The sequence below is a fragment of the Oncorhynchus masou genome, chromosome 24 (genome assembly GCF_036934945.1).
Source record: "Oncorhynchus masou masou isolate Uvic2021 chromosome 24, UVic_Omas_1.1, whole genome shotgun sequence".
In the NCBI taxonomy this organism is placed as follows: domain Eukaryota; kingdom Metazoa; phylum Chordata; class Actinopteri; order Salmoniformes; family Salmonidae; genus Oncorhynchus; species Oncorhynchus masou.
Window position 1 is genome coordinate 105,248,693 of NC_088235.1, and position 21,255 is coordinate 105,269,947.

A 21,255-nucleotide genomic window follows, 5' to 3' on the forward strand; every position below is an offset into this window, starting at 1 on the left:
TAGAGGGGGAGAGAGATCAGGCCAGTCTGGTGGGTAGAGGGGCAGAGAGATCAGGCCAGTCTGGTGAGTAGAGGTAGAGAGAGATCAGGACAGTCTGGTGGGTAGAGGGAGAGAGAGATCAGGCCAGTCTGGTGGGTAGAGGGAGAGAGAGATCAGGCCAGTCTGGTGGGTAGAGGGAGAGAGAGATCAGGACAGTCTGGTGGGTAGAGAGAGAGAGAGATCAGGACAGTCTGGTGGGTAGAGGTAGAGAGAGATCAGGACAGTCTGGTGGGTAGAGGGAGAGAGAGATCAGGCCAGTCTGGTGGGTAGAGGTAGAGAGGGATCAGGCCAGTCTGGTGGGTAGAGAGAGAGAGATCAGGCCAGTCTGGTGGGTAGAGGGAGAGAGAGATAAGGCCAGTCTGGTTGGTAGAGGGAGAGAGAGATCAGGCCAGTCTGGTGGGTAGAGGTAGAGAGAGATCAGGCCAGTCTGGTGGGTAGAGAGAGAGAGAGATCAGGCCAGTCTGGTGGGTAGAGGGAGAGAGAGATCAGGCCAGTCTGGTGGGTAGAGGGAGAGAGAGATCAGGCCAGTCTGGTGGGTAGAGGGGGAGAGAGATCAGGCCAGTCTGGTGGGTAGAGGGAGAGAGAGATCAGGCCAGTCTGGTGGGTAGAGGGGGAGAGAGATCAGGCCAGTCTGGTGGGTAGAGAGAGAGGGAGAGATCAGGCCAGTCTGGTGGGTAGAGGGAGAGAGAGATCAGGCCAGTCTGGTGGGTAGAGGGAGAGAGAGATCAGGCCAGTCTGGTGGGTAGAGGGGGAGAGAGATCAGGCCAGTCTGGTGGGTAGAGGGAGAGAGAGATCAGGCCAGTCTGGTGGGTAGAGGGGGAGAGAGATCAGGCCAGTCTGGTGGGTAGAGGGAGAGAGAGATCAGGCCAGTCTGGTGAGTAGAGGTAGAGAGAGAGATCAGGCCAGTCTGGTGAGTAGAGGTAGAGAGAGATCAGGCCAGTCTGGTGGGTAGAGAGAGAGAGAGATCAGGCCAGTGGACAAAGGAGAGGAAACAGAGGGAAGAGAGAGGTACAGTATTAGCAATTAGTCAGGGAGGTACAGAGTAGGCCTTCACAGTAGAAGTACAGTACCTAATGACATTCACTGTTTTTCAGTTCCCCCACAGTATTACTTGATAACCACACATAGAACACAGTGAAACCTTCATGACAACATGTCAGTACACAGTCCTTATCACTTGTAGTACTTTGGTGACATCATCACTGTAGCATGGCTGCCCATTCTCCTGTCAGAAGCATGTTAACACACCACTGTCATTCATGGCCATCTGTGCAGACTGTGTGGCCAAAGAGCTCTATTTTCATGTCGTCCAACCAATGTAAACGCCTGGAGTTGCTAAACGGCATTGGCACTTGGATTGGAATCGGTGCTTTGGACAGAAGACATGAAAATAGAGCTGCACAGTGATAAATGGGAACAAACTGTTCTGTCCTCTTCTCTTGTCTTTTTTTAACCATGAATAATAGATGCTGTGCTCCACTCCACAGTGCTGCCCGTCCATCCGTCTGTCTCTTCACACACTGGCCTACCTACCCTCCACTGTGTGTGTGTGTGTGTGTGTGTGTGTGTGTGTGTGTGTGTGTGTGTGTGTGTGTGTGTGTGTGTGTGTGTGTGTGTGTGTGTGTGTGTGTGTGTGTGTGTGTGTGTGTGTGTCGCATACCTCCACATTCTCTATCACACAGAGGAAGTTACAAATCATTTAATATAAGAAATACTCACAGGAAAGCTTGATTCCAATGGCCTGGGGACCTCTTCACCACAATATATTACTAGATCATTAGATTATATTAAATTCATTCTTTTCTCAGGTTATTATGAAAAATAAGTGTTTTTATGACATCAAACTGTTTATACTACTATATCTGTGCAGTGTCCAGTCAGACTTGCATTCACATGCCCCCTAGTGCGACCCGAGGCTTACTGCAGGCCAGGACTGCTGCTTGAGACAAAGCAGAGACAAAATCACCAGCAGCACTACTCTCCACATAGAGATAATTGAGGGAAATAGATAAATTAGCAAGCACAGATATCCACATGTATAGCATATGTACACAACTTACATTGAAGCACATATACGTCTTGCATTTCATCATAATATCGTCTACCATCAGATATGCGTTTCTTGATATGCAGTGGGGTCCGAAATGACTGACACCCTTGATAACAATCAGCAAAAATGACTGTATGAAGTAAATCATTAAAATACTGAGCTATATTGTATGCTCAACATTTTTTGGGAAATTACATTATTTTATACTAATACAATTGCTTAGATAAAGAGATTTTGTTTAACAATAATTAAAAAATATATATATATCAAAGATATCGCTCTTGCTGCTGGTGATTCTCTGATCCACCTCTACTCAGACGACACCATCATGTATATTTCTGGCCCGTCCTTGGACACTGTGTTAACTAACCTCCAGACCAGCTTCAATGCCATACAACTCTCCTTCCGTGGCCTCCAACTGCTCTTAAACGCTAGTAAAACAAAAGCATGCTTTTCAACCGTTCGCTGCCCGCACCCGCCTGCCTGACTAGCATCACTACTCTGGACGGTTCTGACCTAGAATACGTGAACAACTACAAATACCTAGGTGTCTGGTTAGACTGTAAACTCTCCTTCCAGACTCACATTAAACATATCCAATCCAAAATTAAATCAAGAATAGGCTTTCTATTTCGTAACAAAGCCTTCTTCACTCACGCCGCCAAACTTACCCTTGTAAAACTGACTGTCCTACCGATCATTGACTTCAGCGATGACATCTACAAAATAGTTTCCAATACTCTACTCGGAAAATTGGATGTAGTCTATCACAGTGCCATCCATTTTGTTACCAAAGCCCCATACACCACCCACCACTGCGACCTGTATGATCTAGTCGGATGGCCCTCGCTACATATTCGTCTCCAGACCCATTGGCTTCAGGTCATCTATAAGTCTATGCTAGGTAAAGCGCCGCCTTATCTCAGCTCACTGGTCATGATAACAACACCCACCCGTAGCACGCGCACCAGCAGGTACATCTCACTGGTCATCCCTAAAGACAACACCTTTGGCTGCCTTTCCTTCCAGTTCTCTGCTGCCAGTGACTGGAATGAATTGCAAAAATTGCTGAAGCTGGAGACTTACATTTCCGTCACTAACTTTAAACATCAGCTATCTGAGCAGCTAACCGATCGCTGCAGCTGTAAATAGTCCATCTGTGAATAGCCCACCCAATCTACCTACCTCATCCCCATATTGTTTTTATTTACTTTGCTGCTCTTTTGCACACCAGTATCACTACTTACACACCATCATCTGCTCATCTATCACTCCAGTGTTAATCTGCTAAATTGTAATTACTTTGCTACTGTGGCCTATGGATTGCCTTACCCCCTCATGCCATTTGCACACACTGTATATGGACTTTCTTTTTTGCTATTGTGTTATTGACTGTACGCTTGTTTATTCTATGTGTAACTCTGTGTTGTTGTTTCTGTCGCACTGCTATGCTTTATCTTGGCCAGGTCGCAGTTGTAAATGAGAACTTGTTCTCAACTAGCCTACCTGGTTAAATAAAGGTGAAATAAATATATATATATATATGACACCCCTGATTTTAATACCTTTCAAATCAAATCAAAGTAAATCAAATGTTATTTGTCACATGCAGCGAATACAACATGTGTAGAGCCTTACGGTGAAGTGCTGAATACAACAGGTGTAGAGCCTTACGGTGAAGTGCTGAATACAACAGGTGTAGAGCCTTACGGTGAAGTGCTGAATACAACAGGTGTAGAGCCTTACGGTGAAGTGCTGAATACAACAGGTGTAGAGCCTTACGGTGAAGTGCTGAATACAACAGGTGTAGAGCCTTACGGTGAAGTGCTGAATACAACAGGTGTAGAGCCTTACGGTGAAGTGCTGAATACAACAGGTGTAGAGCCTTACGGTGAAGTGCTGAATACAACAGGTGTAGAGCCTTACGGTGAAGTGCTGAATACAACAGGTGTAGAGCCTTACGGTGAAGTGCTGAATACAACAGGTGTAGAGCCTTACGGTGAAGTGCTGAATACAACAGGTGTAGAGCCTTACGGTGAAGTGCTGAATACAACAGGTGTAGAGCCTTACGGTGAAGTGCTGAATACAACAGGTGTAGAGCCTTACGGTGAAGTGCTGAATACAACAGGTGTAGAGCCTTACGGTGAAGTGCTGAATACAACAGGTGTAGAGCCTTACGGTGAAGTGCTGAATACAACAGGTGTAGAGCCTTACGGTGAAGTGCTGAATACAACAGGTGTACTACTGCGCTCCATGTTACAGTAGGCTGAGCTACTGCGCTCCATGTCACAGTAGGCTGAGCTACTGCGCTCCATGTCACAGTAGGCTGAGCTACTGCGCTCCATGTCACAGTAGGCTGTGCTACTGCGCTCCATGTCACAGTAGGGTGTACTACTGCGCTCCATGTTACAGTAGGCTGAGCTACTGCGCTCCATGTCACAGTAGGCTGAGCTACTGCGCTCCATGTTACAGTAGGCTTTACTACTGCGCTCCATGTTACAGTAGGCAGTGCTACTGCGCTCCATGTCACAGTAGGCTGAGCTACTGCGCTCCATGTTACAGTAGGCTTTACTACTGCGCTCCATGTCACAGTAGGGTGTACTACTGCGCTCCATGTTACAGTAGGCTGAGCTACTGCGCTCCATGTCACAGTAGGCTGAGCTACTGCGCTCCATGTCACAGTAGGCTGAGCTACTGCGCTTCATGTTACAGTAGGCTTTACTACTGCGCTCCATGTTTCAGTAGACTGTACTACTGCGCTCCATGTTACTGTAGGCTGTACTACTGCGCTCCATGTCACAGTAGGCTGTACTACTGCGCTCCATGTTACTGTAGGCTGTACTACTGCGCTCCATGTTACTGTAGGCTGTACTACTGCGCTCCATGTTACTGTAGGCTGTACTACTGCGCTCCATGTCACAGTAGGCTGTACTACTGCGCTCCATGTTACTGTAGGCTGTACTACTGCGCTCCATGTTACTGTAGGCTGTACTACTGCGCTCCATGTCACAGTAGGCTGTACTACTGCGCTCCATGTTACTGTAGGCTGTACTACTGCGCTCCATGTTACTGTAGGCTGTACTACTGCGCTCCATGTCACAGTAGGCTGTACTACTGCGCTCCATGTCACAGTAGGCTGTACTACTGCGCTCCATGTCACAGTAGGGTGTACTACTGCGCTCCATGTTACAGTAGGCTGTGCTACTGCGCTCCATGTTACAGTAGGCTGTACTACTGCGCTCCATGTTTCAGTAGGCTGTGCTACTGCGCTCCATGTTACAGTAGGCTGTACTACTGCGCTCCATGTTACTGTAGGCTGTACTACTATGCTCCATGTCACAGTAGGGTGTACTACTGCGCTCCATGTTTCAGTAGGCTGTACTACTCCTCACCTCTGTTCTACTGTGCTGCTGCCTGACTGCATCTCCTACAAAGGTTCTGGGGACCATGTGCATTTCTATTGGTTTGGGATTGTCTCTATTGTTGAGCTCCTGATATCCAAATAGCTGGAGATGGTATATAGCCTATGCCAGGGACTGTTGTGTATTTCTACAGTCACACACCTCCAATCTGATATGGGATTTTGTTGTATTATGTGCCAAGTGTTTTGTTATGTTAACAATTTTGTCATATTGCTTGTGTGTGGGTGCGTGTGTGCGTGTGTGCGTGTGTGCGTGTGTGTGTGTGTGTGTGTGTGTGTGTGTGTGTGTGTGTGTGTGTGTGTGTGTGTGTGTGTGTGTGTGTGTGTGTGTGTGCGTGCGTGCGTGCGTGCGTGCGTGCGTGCGTGCGTGCGTGCGTGCGTGTGTGTGTGTGTGTGTGTGTGTGTGTGTGTGTGTGTGTGTGTGTGTGTGTGTGTGTGCGTGCGTGTGTGTGATTGAGGCAGAGGGCTGAGATACAGAGAGAGAGAGAAGGAAAGACAGAGAGCAATAGGTAAATGAATATTTTGTTCCATGTCTCTCGGCTGTTTGCTCATTCCTGCTCTGTGCGCTGAGAGTCCCGTTGGAGCGGCTCACAGGATGTGGAGGAATTAAATACGCAGCATGTCACTGGAATACCAATTTTATCCCCTTTACGTGTGTGTGTGTGTGTGTGTGTGTGTGTGTGTGTGTGGCAATGGTCCTCAAAATTGATAAAATGTAAGAAATACAGTTCTGTTAAATGTACCTGCTGAATAATGGAGTAAGATACTCAACTATTTTTTAATTCCATCAAATATTGAGTGTATTATAGCACATAAACAATTGTATAATGAGAGACTTCAGCTATTCAATTGAATGTGAAATATCATATTCTAGGGATGGCCATTTGAGATCATTCTTAACTGCCTGTCAACTTGGCTTTCCCACAAAGTGCAACATTACTTATTCATGATTGATGTAATCTAGAATATTAAACACAAGGTGGAAAGGTTGTGTGTCAAAATAGCAGCCACTTGATGTGAACATCAACATACAGTGCATTCGGAAAGGATTCAGGCCCGCTCCATCGTTCCAGATTTTGTTACGTTACCGTCTTATTGTAAAATGGATTAAATAAATAAAACAATCTCAAATTTACACACAATACCCCATAAAGTGAAAACTGTTTTTTGTTGTTGTTTTTTTAAACATTTTTGCAAACCTATTCAAATTTAAAAACAGAAATACCTTATTTTCAAAGTATTCAGACCCTTTGCTATGAAACTTGAAATAGAGCTCAAGTGCATCCTGTTTCCATTGATCATCCTTTAGATGTTTCTACATCCTGATTGGAGTCCACCTGTGGTAAATTCAATTGATTGGAGATGATTTGGAAAGGCACACACCTGTCTACATAAGGTCCCACAGTTGACAGTGCATGTCAGAGCAAAAACCAAGTAATGAGGTCGAAGGAATTGTCTGTAGAGCTCAGAGACAGGATTGAGTCAAGGCACAGAACTGGGGAAAGGTACTAAGAAATATATGCGTTATTGAAGGTCCCCAAGAACACAGTGGCCTCCATCATTCTTAAATGGAAGAAGTTTGGAACCACCGGCCCGGCCAAACTGAGCAATCAGGGGAGAAGGACTGTGGTCAGGGAGGTGACCAAGAACCAGATGGTCACTCTGACAGAGCTCCAGAGTTCCTCTGTGAAGATGGGATAACTTTCCAGAAGGACAATTGTCTCTGCAGCACTCCACCAATCAGGCCTTTATGGTAGATTGGCCAGACGGAAGCCACTCCTCAGTTCTGTGGGCGGTAACCGAAAGGTTGCTTGATCGAAGCCCCGAGCTGACACCACTCATCACCTGGAAAATACCATCCCTACGGTGAAGCATGGTGGTGGCAGCATCATGCTGTCTGAAAGTTATTCAGTGGCAGGGACTGGGAGACTAGTCAGGATCGAGGCCTAGATGAACGGAGCGTGTACATTGATGATATATATTTATATTTTTAATCAATTTTAGAATAAGGCTGTAACGTAACAAAATGTGAAAAAAGTCAAGGGGTCTGAATACTTTCCGAATGCACTGTATATCACTCTAAGGCATATTTATTTGACAATAGGGGAAATGGAAAAAAATTGCTCGATTGCATTAGACATGTAGATTTTTTGTGTCTGCTTTCTTTTCTGAGTGGTGTCGTGTCTTTGGCTATGCCGGATTAAGTGATATGACATGCTATTCTATAAAATCCTTTCTCCGTAATTAATATTACCTGATTGAGCTAATCATGTAAATGGAATTAACTAGAGAGTCGGGGCACCACAAAATAATATTTATAGAGCTGTTATCTTCCGAATAAATTCTTAAAGACTTAGTAATATTTTACATCAATAGCAGTCAATATTAATCGTCACCTTAATTCAGTCTCATCTGAAAGTTGTAAATTCACGAACCCTGGCTAACAAGTTGAATCAGCAATACCAAATTGGGTTTAATTATTTATGTACTAGCTAATCACACAGAATTACATATACAAAGAATTAATCATACCTTGATTACAAATTATATCATAAAGGAAAACGGCCCTAGCGGACGGAACAGATATGACAGCTGGTTGCACAAAAGAAAAGGGGCTGGGTTTAAGTGAAAGAGCGGGAAGACTGAAGAACAAAGGGCGAAGCTGTGCTATCGTAAATACAGTATCTTATGCATTCTAAATTACCGCCCATTTGGAAAAGGAAAATGCAATAAATATTTACTCTGAGCTGCGCTTCGGTAGGTTGATGGTAGATGGAAGAATGTCTCTGGTGGTAAATTGATACGTTGTAGTAACGTTGTTGTGTGGAAGACGAGATACTCTGTCTGTTCTTTCCTAGCCCACGGTTTGCAGCTGCTGTTGCTAACTCAAAGGCTAGGAGGTATCACTTCTGTAGTGAATAAGAGTTCAAAGTTCATACCATTCGCAACCAAAGCTCACGCTGATGTTGGCTTAGTTCTGTAGTTGACATGTTAGTCCTTTTAACGCAGAGGCTGCAGACCTCACTTACTTGGAACAGGAGGTTACATTTTCGTCAAGGCTTTATATAGTGGAGCGAGAAGGGTGTGTTTGAAAAGTTTTATAACCCATGTTTCCTCACAGGGGCGGGCCACTGATTGAGCAGAGCCCTAACCTTATGAAAACCCAAATCTCTCATTTGGAAGCTAAAATTACATTTAATCTCTTCACCAAAATGTTTATATTCAAACATTTAAATTGAACAACAATTCCATGTGATTCCGATAACTCTGATGTGTAGACTTTCCACTGTAGAGTTTATGTCATCCTATCATTGATGAGAATGTCTCAGATGACAACCGAACTGACATCATAAAGAGGAGGTATTTATGACTGTCATAAACCTAACCCCAGGCCAACGTCATGACAGTGGTGACTTTGTTAACATTATCATCTAATCAAACGTCAAAAATGTTGTATCCGACGAAGGGGAATAATAACTGGAAATAGGCCATTTTCTCTTCTCTCATTTAATACACATCAATATATCTTTTATAAACGTGAGTTAAAACCTTTTTGCCCAATTTCCAACAATACCCTCATCATTGTGAGAGATAATGTGTGTGTGTGTGTATGCCTGCTCCTTTGTATCAGAGAGGGTGCTTTCTTTTCTTTCTTTCTTTCTTTCTTTCTTTCTTTCTTTCTTTCTTTCTTTCTTCTCTTTCTTCTCTTTCTTGTGTCTTCTAATTGATTTCCAAAATTGGGAATTTCACAGCTGCTCTCAATTCTACTTGGCTTCTTCTATATGAATCCCAGATGTTGTTTAACTACCGTTTAACTGCTAGTTGCGTATACCGGGTAGGCAGACTTATTTTACGTGATCTTTTATTCAAATAAACTGTCTGGTTCCTGGCCATGAGGGAGGGAAAGTAGGCCATTTATTCCTAAATGTGTCCAGGATTTAGGAAGGAGTAATCAAGTAAGGAGGTGGTGGGTGGGTGGAATGGGAGAATGTTTTAGTATTTGTGACCGACCGCCTCGATTCGTTCTTATGTAGCAGAATTTTTTATATTGGATAAAAGTAGAGACACAGAGCTAGAAAATTGTATTCCATACACTGCAGTTGAGGAACAATGGAAAAGTCACTCTGCTTTGAAAGTTGATAAACTTGTAACCCCACTTTGGCTCTTGAATATTTTGGTACACCTACTGGAGAGCTCAACTTTGTCTCCACCCATTCAGCATCGTTCACACCCTCTTAAGCCTTAGGCCCACCCATCTCTTTAAGGATTCACATGTTAGGCCATGTGGTAAACACATGCTATATCAAATAAAATGTTAAGACATCAACACTATGAAATAACACATATGGAATCATGTAGTAACTAAAAAAGTATTAAACAAATCAAAATATATTTTATATTTCAGATTCTTCAAATTGCCACCCTTCATGTGGTAGTCACCTGGAATGCATTTCAATTAACAGGTGTGCCTTCTTTAAATTTAATTTGTGGAATTTCTTTCCTTCTTTATGCCTTTGAGCTAATCAATGGTGTTGTGACAAGGTAGGGGACGTATACAGAAGGTAGTCCTATTTGGTAAAAGAGGACAATGACCCAACACACATCCAGGCTGTGTAAGGGCTATTTTACCAAGAAGGAGAGTGAGGGAGTGCTGCATCAGATGACCTGGCCTCCACATTCCCCCGACCTCAACTAAATTGAGATGGTTTGTGATGAGTCGGACCGCAGAGTGAAGGCAAAGCAGCCAACAAGTGCTCAGCATATGTGAGAACTCCTTCATGACTGTTGGAAAAGCATTCCAGGTGAAGCTGGTTGAGATAATGCCAAGCATGTGCAAAGCTGCCATCAAGGCAAAGGGTGGCTATATGAAGAATCTCAAATATAAAATATATTTTGATTCGTTTAACACTTTTTTGGTTACTACATGATTCAGTTCGTGTTATTTCATAGTTTTGATGTCTTCACTATTATTCTACATTGTAGAATTTGTTTAGAAAAACCCTTGAATGAGTAGGTCTTCTAAAACCTTTGACCGGTAGTGTATATAACCACTTAGCTGACCACCTGTCACAAATACATCCCCAACCCCCTCTCTCTCTCTCTCTCTCTCTCTCTCTCTCTCTCTCTCTCTCTCTCTCTCTCTCATATAACTCCAATGATGCAATGACTCCTATGCTAATGCCAGCTACCTACGCTAATGGTATCTCCTATGGGGACAGCTGAAAACCCCTTCAAGGTTCTAGATAGCACCTTTTTTTCTAATAGTGAATGCTAATGTAGGCAGCATTCCTACAACCTTTTTACTCTTGATGATAATGGCAACAGATTCCCCTGAGCATGTGTAGAAAGCATATAGGGTGTGTGGTGGAGGCCGTGGTGAGAGAGCGGGCAGGGAACAGTGGATTGGCTGGTGTGTTTTGTGGTGTGACCAGGTCCTCACCTCTCGGTTGACATTTAACAAGGTCTTTACTCGTGCGTGCGTGCGTGCGTGCGTGTGTGTGTGTGTCTGTGCATTTGTCACACGGAGCAGAAGAGCGGAATTTAAATGATGCTCCTGAAAGAACCAGAGATGCACAGAGAAGGCAGTGCAGGTCAAACACCTACGCATCCACATCTCTCTCTCTTTATTTTCTCTCTCTCTATTTCTCTCTCTTTATTTTCTCTCTCTCTATTTTCTCTCTCTCTATTCTATCTCTCTCTCTTTATTTTCTCTCTCTCTATTTCTCTCTCTTTATTTTTTTTCTCTATCTCTCTATTCTATCTCTATCTTTATTCTCTCTCTTTATTCTCTCTCTTTATTCTCTCTCTCTCTTTATTCTCTCTCTCTCTTTATTTTCTCTCTCTCTCTATTCTATCTCTCTATCTTTATTCTCTCTCTCTCTTTATTCTCTCTCTCTTTATTTTCTCTCTCTCTCTATTCTATCTCTCTATCTTTATTTTCTCTCTTTATTCTCTCTATCTTTATTCTCTCTCTTTATTCTCTCTCTCTCTTTATTCTCTCTCTCTCTTTATTCTCTCTCTCTCTATTCTATCTCTCTATCTTTATTCTCTCTCTCTCTCTTTATTCTCTCTCTCTCTATTCTATCTCTCTATCTTTATTTTCTCTCTTTATTCTCTCTATCTTCATTCTCTCTCTCTCTTTATTCTCTCTCTCTCTTTATTCCCTCTCTCTTTATTCTCTCTTTCTCTTTATTCTCTCTCTCTTAATTTTCTCTCGCTCTCTCTCTTTTGCTCTCTCACACACACATTCATGTTTGGGTCTGTGGTTGAGTGTGGATCATTAAGCACTAAGGGAATGTGGTTGACTTCTCTTATTTCACGCATGTGTGCATTGTCTATGTGTGTAACATCTCTGATCAATGTTCTCCCTCTCTCTCTTTCTCTCGCCCAGTTGGGGGGCCAGGGGAAGCCCCAGAGGTGTGTGCTCTGCCTGACCAGGTTCCTGTGGCACTACACAGGCTGATAGAAGCTCTGGAGAGACAAGGTAAACACTTCCATAATTTAGAGGAAATATCATGTTGGTAATTTATATTGTACACAATTCTGGAATTATCACACCACGCTATTTCAGTAATTTCTCTCCCCTGCTCGTCTAGGGTTGGAGAGTGAGCCTCTGTACCGGACCACCCCAGCCTCCACCGGACCCCCAGAACTGAGACAGGTTCTAGACACAGGTACACAAACTCTACACAACCCTACATAACACAGGTACATAAACCCTATTTAACCGTATATAAGACAGGTACATAATCCCTATATAACCCTACATAACACAGGTACATAAACTCTACATAACCCTACATAACACAGGTACATACACCCTACATAACACAGGTACATAAACACTACAAAATCGTTCATAAAACAGGAACATATACCCTACTTGACCGTATATAAGAGAGGTACATAATCCCTATATAACCCTACATAACAGAGGTACATAACCCCTATATAACCCTACATAACAGAGGTACATAAACCCTATATAACTCCAATCTGAACAGTGTTTTATCATGTCAGGACACAACTCCAATCTGAACAGTGTTTTGTCATGTCAGGACACAACTCCAATCTGAACAGTGTTTTATCATGTCAGGACACAACTCCAATCTGAACAGTGTTTTATCATGTCAGGACACAACTCCAATCTGAACAGTGTTTTATCATGTCAGGACACAACTCCAATCTGAACAGTGTTTTGTCATGTCAGGTCACAACTCCAATCTGAACAGTGTTTTGTCATGTCAGGACACAACTCCAATCTGAACAGTGTTTTATCATGTCAGGACACAACTCCAATCTGAACAGTGTTTTGTCATGTCAGGACACAACTCCAATCTGAACAGTGTTTTGTCATGTCAGGACACAACTCCAATCTGAACAGTGTTTTATCATGTCAGGACACAACTCCAATCTGAACAGTGTTTTGTCATGTCAGGTCACAACTCCAATCTGAACAGTGTTTTGTCATGTCAGGACACAACTCCAATCTGAACAGTGTTTTATCATGTCAGGACACCTCCAATCTGAACAGTGTTTTGTCATGTCAGGACACAACTCCAATCTGAACAGTGTTTTATCATGTCAGGACACAACTCCAATCTGAACAGTGTTTTATCATGTCAGGACACACCTCCAATCTGAACAGTGTTTTATCATGTCAGGACACAACTCCAATCTGAACAGTGTTTTGTCATGTCAGGACACAACTCCAATCTGAACAGTGTTTTGTCATGTCAGGACCCAAGTTGAGGAGCTATGGTATTTGTAAACTGAAATTGCAGCATGTCAGCTCAACAGGTGTGAGCCTGTCAGGTCTTTACAGCCAGACTGGGCAATAATACATCTTGCATATAGAATCACTCACAACAGCTTCTCTCAGGTGTGCTAAGACTCATACAGAACTGCTGAAAGCCGGGGATCTTAGTCTATTGGGGCAGAAGGAAAGTTGGGAAAGTTTGTGTTGAAGTACAGGCTGGCTCCACAAGGGAGTGCTCTGCCTCTGCACTATTCAGCAGACAGAATAGAACCCGCCTGGGCTTCCCAAAAGCATCAAAGCACTAAGTTCATCTTAATTCTATTGAAACTAAATGGACTGAAGATGGTCTTAGTGCTACAATGCTTTTGGGAAACCCCAGCCTTGAACTCTAACTGGGACTGTCTCAGCCTTGAACTCTAACTGGGACTGTCTCAGCCTTGAACTCTAACTGGGACTGTTTCAGCCCTGAACTCTAACTGGGACTGTCTCAGCCCTGAACTCTAACTGGGACTGTCTCAGCCCTGAACTCTAACTGGGACTGTCTCAGCTTTGAACTCTAACTGGGACTGTCTCAGCCCTGAACTCTAACTGGGACTGTCTCAGCCCTGAACTCTAACTGGGACTGTCTCAGCTTTGAACTCTAACTGGGACTGTCTCAACTTTGAACTCTAACTGGGACTGTCTCAACTTTGAACTCTAACTGGGACTGTCTCAGCCTTGAACTGTCACAGCATTACACAGTATAGCACAACACATAACAGTACACAGCATTACACAGTATAGCATAACACATAACAGTACACAGCATTACACAGTATAGCACAACACATAACAGTACACAGCATTACACAGTATAGCACAACACATAACAGTACACAGCATTACACAGTATAGCATAACACATAACAGTACACAGCATTACACAGTATAGCATAACACATAACAGTACACAGCATTACACAGTATAGCATAACACATAACAGTACACAGCATTACACAGTATAGCACAACACATAACAGTACACAGCATTACACAGTATAGCATAACACATAACAGTACACAGCATTACACAGTATAGCATAACACATAACAGTACACAGCATTACACAGTATAGCATAACACATAACAGTACACAGCATTACACAGTATAGCACAACACATAACAGTACACAGCATTACACAGTATAGCATAACACATAACAGTACACAGCATTACACAGTATAGCATAACACATAACATTACACAGCATTACACAGTATAGCATAACACATAACATTACACAGTATTACACAGTATAACACAGTATAAAACAGTATAACATTACACATTGTTATAACATTATTGGGGCGGCAGGGTAGTCTAGTGGTTAGAGCGTTGGACTAGTATAACAGTATAACATTACACAGTTTAACACAGTATAACATGACACACAGCATTACACAGCAGGTTTTATATATATATATGTTTACCTATATGTTTACCTCAACATTCCATGATGAACACTAAGGCATAGTTGGCAGAATAGATTGATGCAGTTCAATGCATGATTAATATAATTCACCAATACATTTCTTGGTAGTCCAAGACATATTGCTATCAGGTTGTAAAACACAGCTGGCCTGGTACATTGTTTTCTGCCTCCATTCAGGATGCACTGGCAGTCCAAGACATATTGCTATCAGGTTGTAAAACACAGCTGGCCTGGTACATTGTTTGCTGCCTCCATTCAGGATGCACTGGTAGTCCAAGACATATTGCTATCAGGTTGTAAAACACAGCTGGCCTGGTACATTGTTTGCTGCCTCCATTCAGGATGCACTGGCAGTCCAAGACATATTGCTATCAGGTTGTAAAACACAGCTGGCCTGGTACATTGTTTGCTGCCTCCATTCAGGATGCACTGGCAGTCCAAGACATATTGCTATCAGGTTGTAAAACACAGCTGGCCTGGTACATTGTTTGCTGCCTCCATTCACGATGCACTGTTTCAGTTTCAATTATATTTTGGACAAAAAACAAACGAATGTAACTAAGGTTGGGAATGACAATACAATCAAACTAGCAAGGGCAATGATCACAAGTCAGTCATAACGTGGCTAATAGGCTAGCGTATCAATTTATGTAGCAAGCTAAAAACAGTTTTTAACGTTAGCTAGATAGCTAGCTAGCTAGGAGGATGTCATGGCATGTTATTGGAGGAGTGACCAACTTTTTCCCCTCATATCGTTTTTTCGGTGACTATACACAGCTAGAGATGCAGGTGTCATTCGGTTAGCTAGCATGAACTGGAACAACTGTTACCCAGTAAGCATATCTCTTGCGTTCGCAAATTCACTCTGGCTACTCTATCTACTCCGATGCCAGAGCACAGAATAACTGATGAATTTACGAACGCGCAACATCCTCTGAATATGACCATGTCAGTAAACATAGGCAAAGAAAGTAATAGTTAGTCACAAACGCTCTGGATAACATGTAAACAGCGTAACCAGCTTTGCTAGAGCAAGTAAAAGGGTCAGAGTAAGCTGTTCTCTCCTTTGTGTCTGGAAGTAGCTAGCTAGCAAGCTAGCCAACTTTAGTCAATTTGCTATGGGTGCTTGGTTGGGACAAGCATTGTTGGCAGGCAAGCTGCAGAAGGACGAGGAGGCCACATTTCCCCATCGTTTATCAGTGAAATTTTGACGGCCAACTAGCTGAAAAAGTTTGAGAGGGTTTATCTAATGTTCCTTCTTTAGATGTTAGCTCATCTTTCTCTGGCTAGCATTAGTTGTTGATGTGGGGGAGAGAGAGTCTACATTTTCATGGTTGTTTGATCAATAGGATTGTAAAGTTCCTAAATGTAAGGGAACTCCCAAGTGGTATTGGCATATTTGCAGAAATTACTTCAGGTGTATTTTGTGGCTTTTGGCGAATGCGTTCTAAGTGAATGATGGCAGGCCTGTTTGCAAATGGATTGTTTGCATAAAGGTCTACTGTAGCTCTGATTGGCAATGGTGCATCCGTCAACGTAGACTCTGGTCCTGGACGAGACAGATGTTTTTATTAGGTTTTATTTACTGCAGTGTCTATTCATTGTCCAAACACACTGCCGCTTTCCCCACTCTATTTTGCTTTAGAATTTTCACAAATGCCTTTTTGGAATTTATGAAAATGTGAAAATGACCATATCTAAGTGCTCGCTTGTCAGAACATGTTTTTTAAATGGTGTAGTATTCTTCCTGGGGGTGTATATGAACAGATTTTAATAAGATGTCATGTTGCTAAAATGCTGTCAGTTCCATTCCACTTTACAGTATAACACACTGTATCTACACAGTTTCAGAGCTATATCGGTTTGATTATTTATCAATGAGCCCATATGAATCTTCCCTGAAAGAAAGTCATGTTTTTCTATTGAATTCTACTGATTATTTATGAATCGTTGAAGAACCACAATTGTTCAGCGTGTTATAGGTGCTCACACACACACACACACACACACACACACACACACACACACACACACACACACACACACACACACACACACACACACACACACACACACACACACACACACACACACACACACACACACATATATATACACACACACACAGACACACACAGACACACACAGACACACACACACATTTACACAGTGGACCCTAGGTCCTAGCGAATTCAACACACATGTACAGTACACATAGAAATGAACATATAAACTCAGCAAAAAGAAACGTCCTCTCACTTTCAACTGTGTTTATTTTCAGCAAACTGAACTTGTGTAAATATTTGAATGAACATATCAAGATTCAACAACAGTTCAACAAAAGTAACAGTCTTTATCTGGTGTGGCCACCAGCTGCATTGTGTTCTGCAGTGCATCTCCTCCTCATTGAGTGCACCAGATTTGCCAGTTCTTGGTGTAAGATGTTACCCCACTCTTCCACCAAAGCACCTGCAAGTTCCCGGACATTTCTGGGGGGAATGGCCCTAGCTCTCATCCTCCAGACGTGCTTAATGGGATTGAGATCTGGGCTCTTCGCTGGCCAAGGCTGGCCAAGAACACTGACATTCCTGTCTTGCAGGAAATCACGCACAGAACAAGCGGTATGGCTGGTGTCTTTGTCATACTGGAGGGTCATGTCAGGATGAGCCTGCAGGAAGGGCACCATGTGAGGGAGGAGGATGTCTTCCCTTAGTGTTGAGATTGCCTTCAATGACAACAAGATCTGTCCGATGAAGCTGTGACACACCAACCCAGACCATGACGGACCCTCTCCCTCCAAATTGATCCCGCTCCAGAGTAGAGGCCTCAGTGTAATGTTCATTCCTTCAACGATAAACTCAAATCTGACCATCACCCCTGTTGAGATAAAACCGCAACTTGTCAGTGAAGAACAATTTTTGCCAGTCCTGTCTGGTCTAGCGACGGTGGGTTTGTGCCCATAGGCTGCATTGTTGCCGGTGATGTCTGGTGAGGACCTGCCTTACAACAGGTCTACAAGCCCCAGTCCAGCCTCTCTCAGCCTATTGCGGACAGTCAGAGCACTGATGAAGGGATTGTGCGTTACTGGTGTAACTCGGGCAATTGTTGTTGCCATCCTGTACCTGTCCCGCAGGTGTGATGTTCGGATGTACCGATCCTGTGAAGGTGTTGTTACACGTGGTCTGCCACTGCGAGGACGATCAGCTGTCCATCCTTTCTCCCTGTAGCGCAGTCTTAGGCATCTCACAGTACGGACATTGCAATTTATTGCCCTGGCCATATCTGCAGTCCTCATGCCTCCTTGCAGCATGCCTCAGGCACGTTCACACAGATGAGCAGGGACCCTGGGCATCTTTCTTTTGGTGTTTTTCAGAGTCAGTAGAAAGGCCTCTTCAGTGTCCTAAGTTTTCATAACTGTGACCTTAACTGCCTACCGTCTGTAAGCTGTTAGTGTCTTAATGACCGTTCCACAGGTGCATGTTCATTAATTGTTTATGGTTAATTGAACAAGCATGGGAAACAGTGTTTAAACTCTTTACAATGAAGATCTGGGACGATATTTGGATTTTTACTAATTATCTTTGAAAGACAGTGTCCTGAAAAAGTTTATGTACATGCAAGTAACTGCCGAGATAAAGGAAACACCAACATAAAGTCCCTTAATAGGACTTTGAGGCACCAGCTTCAATGCGCCTGGCATAGATTCTGCAATTGGAACTCTATTGGAGGGTTGTGGCACCATTATTCCACAAGAAATTCCATAATTTGGTGTTTTGTTGATGGTAGTGGAAAATGCTCACCGGCGCTGACTGAGACGGCCATGGCATATGATTAACATTTTTCATGCTCATCAAACCATTCAGTGACCACTCGTGCCCTGTGGATGTGGGCACTGTCATCCACTCTCATCAGGGTATAAATGATTCACCATAGGTTGAAGGTGATCACTCAGAAGGGCTGTGTATTTACTGGCGTTTACCTTGCCCTCTAAGGGGTTGAGTGGACCTGAACCATGCCAGAAAAATGCACCCCACACCAGAACCCGTATTAACTCAAGTGTTTCCATTATTTTGGCAGTTACATGTACGTGACGTGCATGGAAAGAGCAAGGCGAGCTAGCATACACGGACTGGTCATATGTCCCCATAGGAGTAGACATGGGAGAGGAAAGACATGTACAGAAATGGGTTGACACACGGCTCTTATACATGAATACATACATGGACAGTTCAGGGCTGCCTGTCACAACGCGAAGGACGCACACCTCTAATGATCCCAGTAGGGAGAGGAAGACACAGAACAAATTAAACCGATAAAACAGAGAGAATAGTAGAAAATAGGTGTGTGTGTGTGTGTGTCTGTGTGTTGGAAGGCTCACCCAGTCAAGCAGCCACAGAAACCTGTCTAGAACCATTACCTCATCGAGCAGACTGCAGATTGGTAAATGGCACGGGAGTTGCCATGGTGACAGCTAGCCGTTTTTAGCTGTTGCTTCAGTGATGCCCACACGGGTCGTTGTTTTAGCTGTTGCTTCAGTGATGCCCACACGGGTCGTTGTTTTAGCTGCACCGTACGGTAACAACACTGGTATATGAACCACACTGATTACATGCATGATGTAGTCATCCAGCCGCCAACTTCACTGGCATAGAGTGGGAACACAGTTTTGGAGAGGATGACTCATATATATACACACATACACATATACACACACACACACACACACACACACACACACACACACACACACACACACACACACACACACACACACACACACACACACACACACACACACATACACACATACACACATACATACATACATACATACATACACTAATCATACTTGCACACACAGCCACCTGTTGTTGTTCAGAATGAACCCAGGTACTGGGATCTGTGGTTTTACCAAATCCCCCGAACCTCCACATCTCGACCCTGCCTTGCCTGGATGATGCCTAGGAACAGAGTCACACCCTGTATGCCCAATGAAGACACAGACTGCACACTTCACCCCTTCTCCCCACCTTCTCTGCCTCTTCATCCACTCTCTCTCTCTCTCTCTATTTTTCATTCACTCACTCATTCATCACCATCCCTTTTCCCCTCCCTACCTCCATGACAAGAGCCGCTGAGATCAGCAAAGCACAAATTAAAAAACGCTCCTCTCTTCCTCTCCTTCCTCCCCTCTCATTGGCTATGGGTGATGTCACCGTGTGCCGTATGCACTCGTCGATAACCTATTAGAGCCCAGCATTGGTTTTACAGTCAGCTGGGGAGTGCTCGCCTAGGGGCTCTTCTGCTGCCTAAGCTCATACACTGACCACTGTACCGCCATATTAACTAGCTGCCTACCTAGCTAACTCTCTACCTAGCTACCTAACTAACTACCTAGCTAACTACCTAGCTAACTACCTACCTATCTACCTGGCTAGCTAACTACTTAGCTAACAACCTAACTACCTACCTACCTAGCTACCTAACTAGCTACCTACCTAGCTAACTACCTACCTAGCTACCTAGCAAGCTATCTACTTAGCTAACAACCTACCTAGCAACCTAACTAGCTACCTACCTACCTACCTACCTGCCTACCTACCTACCTACCTACCTACCTACCTACCTACCTACCTACCTAGCTAACTACCTACCTACCTACCTACCTACCTAACTAGCTACCTACCTAGCTACCTATCTACCGAGCTAACAACCTAGCTACCATACACCTTTGGTTTTATGACAGTCATTTAACTTAAGCTGTGTGATTAATAAACAGACAAGGGAACAGCGGTTTGTCACCAAGCGAGCTACGACTTCTTTCCTTCCTTCTGAGGAAGGAATGCCATTAAAGCCTACCCACCCCGGGAAGGGAATGACGCGATGCCTGGTCTCTCTCTCGGTGGCATTGTCGGCTTGTTTGTCTATTTGTTCAGCGGTATAATGCCTCAGTCATCCTGGACAGAGACGTGAGAGGCTCTTCTTGTCACTCCCTCTCTCCTGTCATGAACTCCTATTAGCGCTATTACTTTGTCATTAGACTGGAAAGCTGGGTTCACACTCCTAGTGCTCATCTCAGTCTCATGTGTTGCTGCCTGGTGAAACAGTGGGCGGACTAGGTACTGTACTGGGATGATGTTGTGTTGTATCAGTAGACTAGTACTGTACTGGGATGATGTTGTATTGTATCAGTAGACTAGTACTGTACTGGGATGATGTTGTATTGTATCAGTAGACTAGTACTGTACTGGGATGATGTTGTGTTGTATCAGTAGACTAGTACTGTACTGGGATGATGTTGTATTGTATCAGTAGACTAGTACTGTACTGGGATGATGTTGTGTTGTATCAGTAGACTAGTACTGTACTGGGATGATGTTGTATTGTATCAGTAGATTGGTACTGTACTGGGATGATGTTGTATTGTATCAGTAGATTGGTACTTACTGTGATGTGTGTTGTATCAGTAGAGACTAGTACTGTACTGGGATGATGTTGTGTTGTATCAGTAG

At 43.6% G+C, this 21,255-nt stretch overlaps 1 protein-coding gene across 1 annotated transcript in view; it reads left to right on the forward strand.

The window, feature by feature from the left end:
- The window catches only part of LOC135513189 (phosphatidylinositol 3-kinase regulatory subunit gamma-like), a 400,919-nt gene that overhangs the window by 126,768 nt on the left and 252,896 nt on the right, over window positions 1-21,255 (forward strand). The window contains exons 3-4 of the mRNA XM_064935982.1: window positions 11,902-11,994; window positions 12,107-12,184. Coding sequence (XP_064792054.1) covers window positions 11,902-11,994; window positions 12,107-12,184 — 171 coding nt within the window. The remainder of the gene's footprint in view (window positions 1-11,901; window positions 11,995-12,106; window positions 12,185-21,255) is intronic.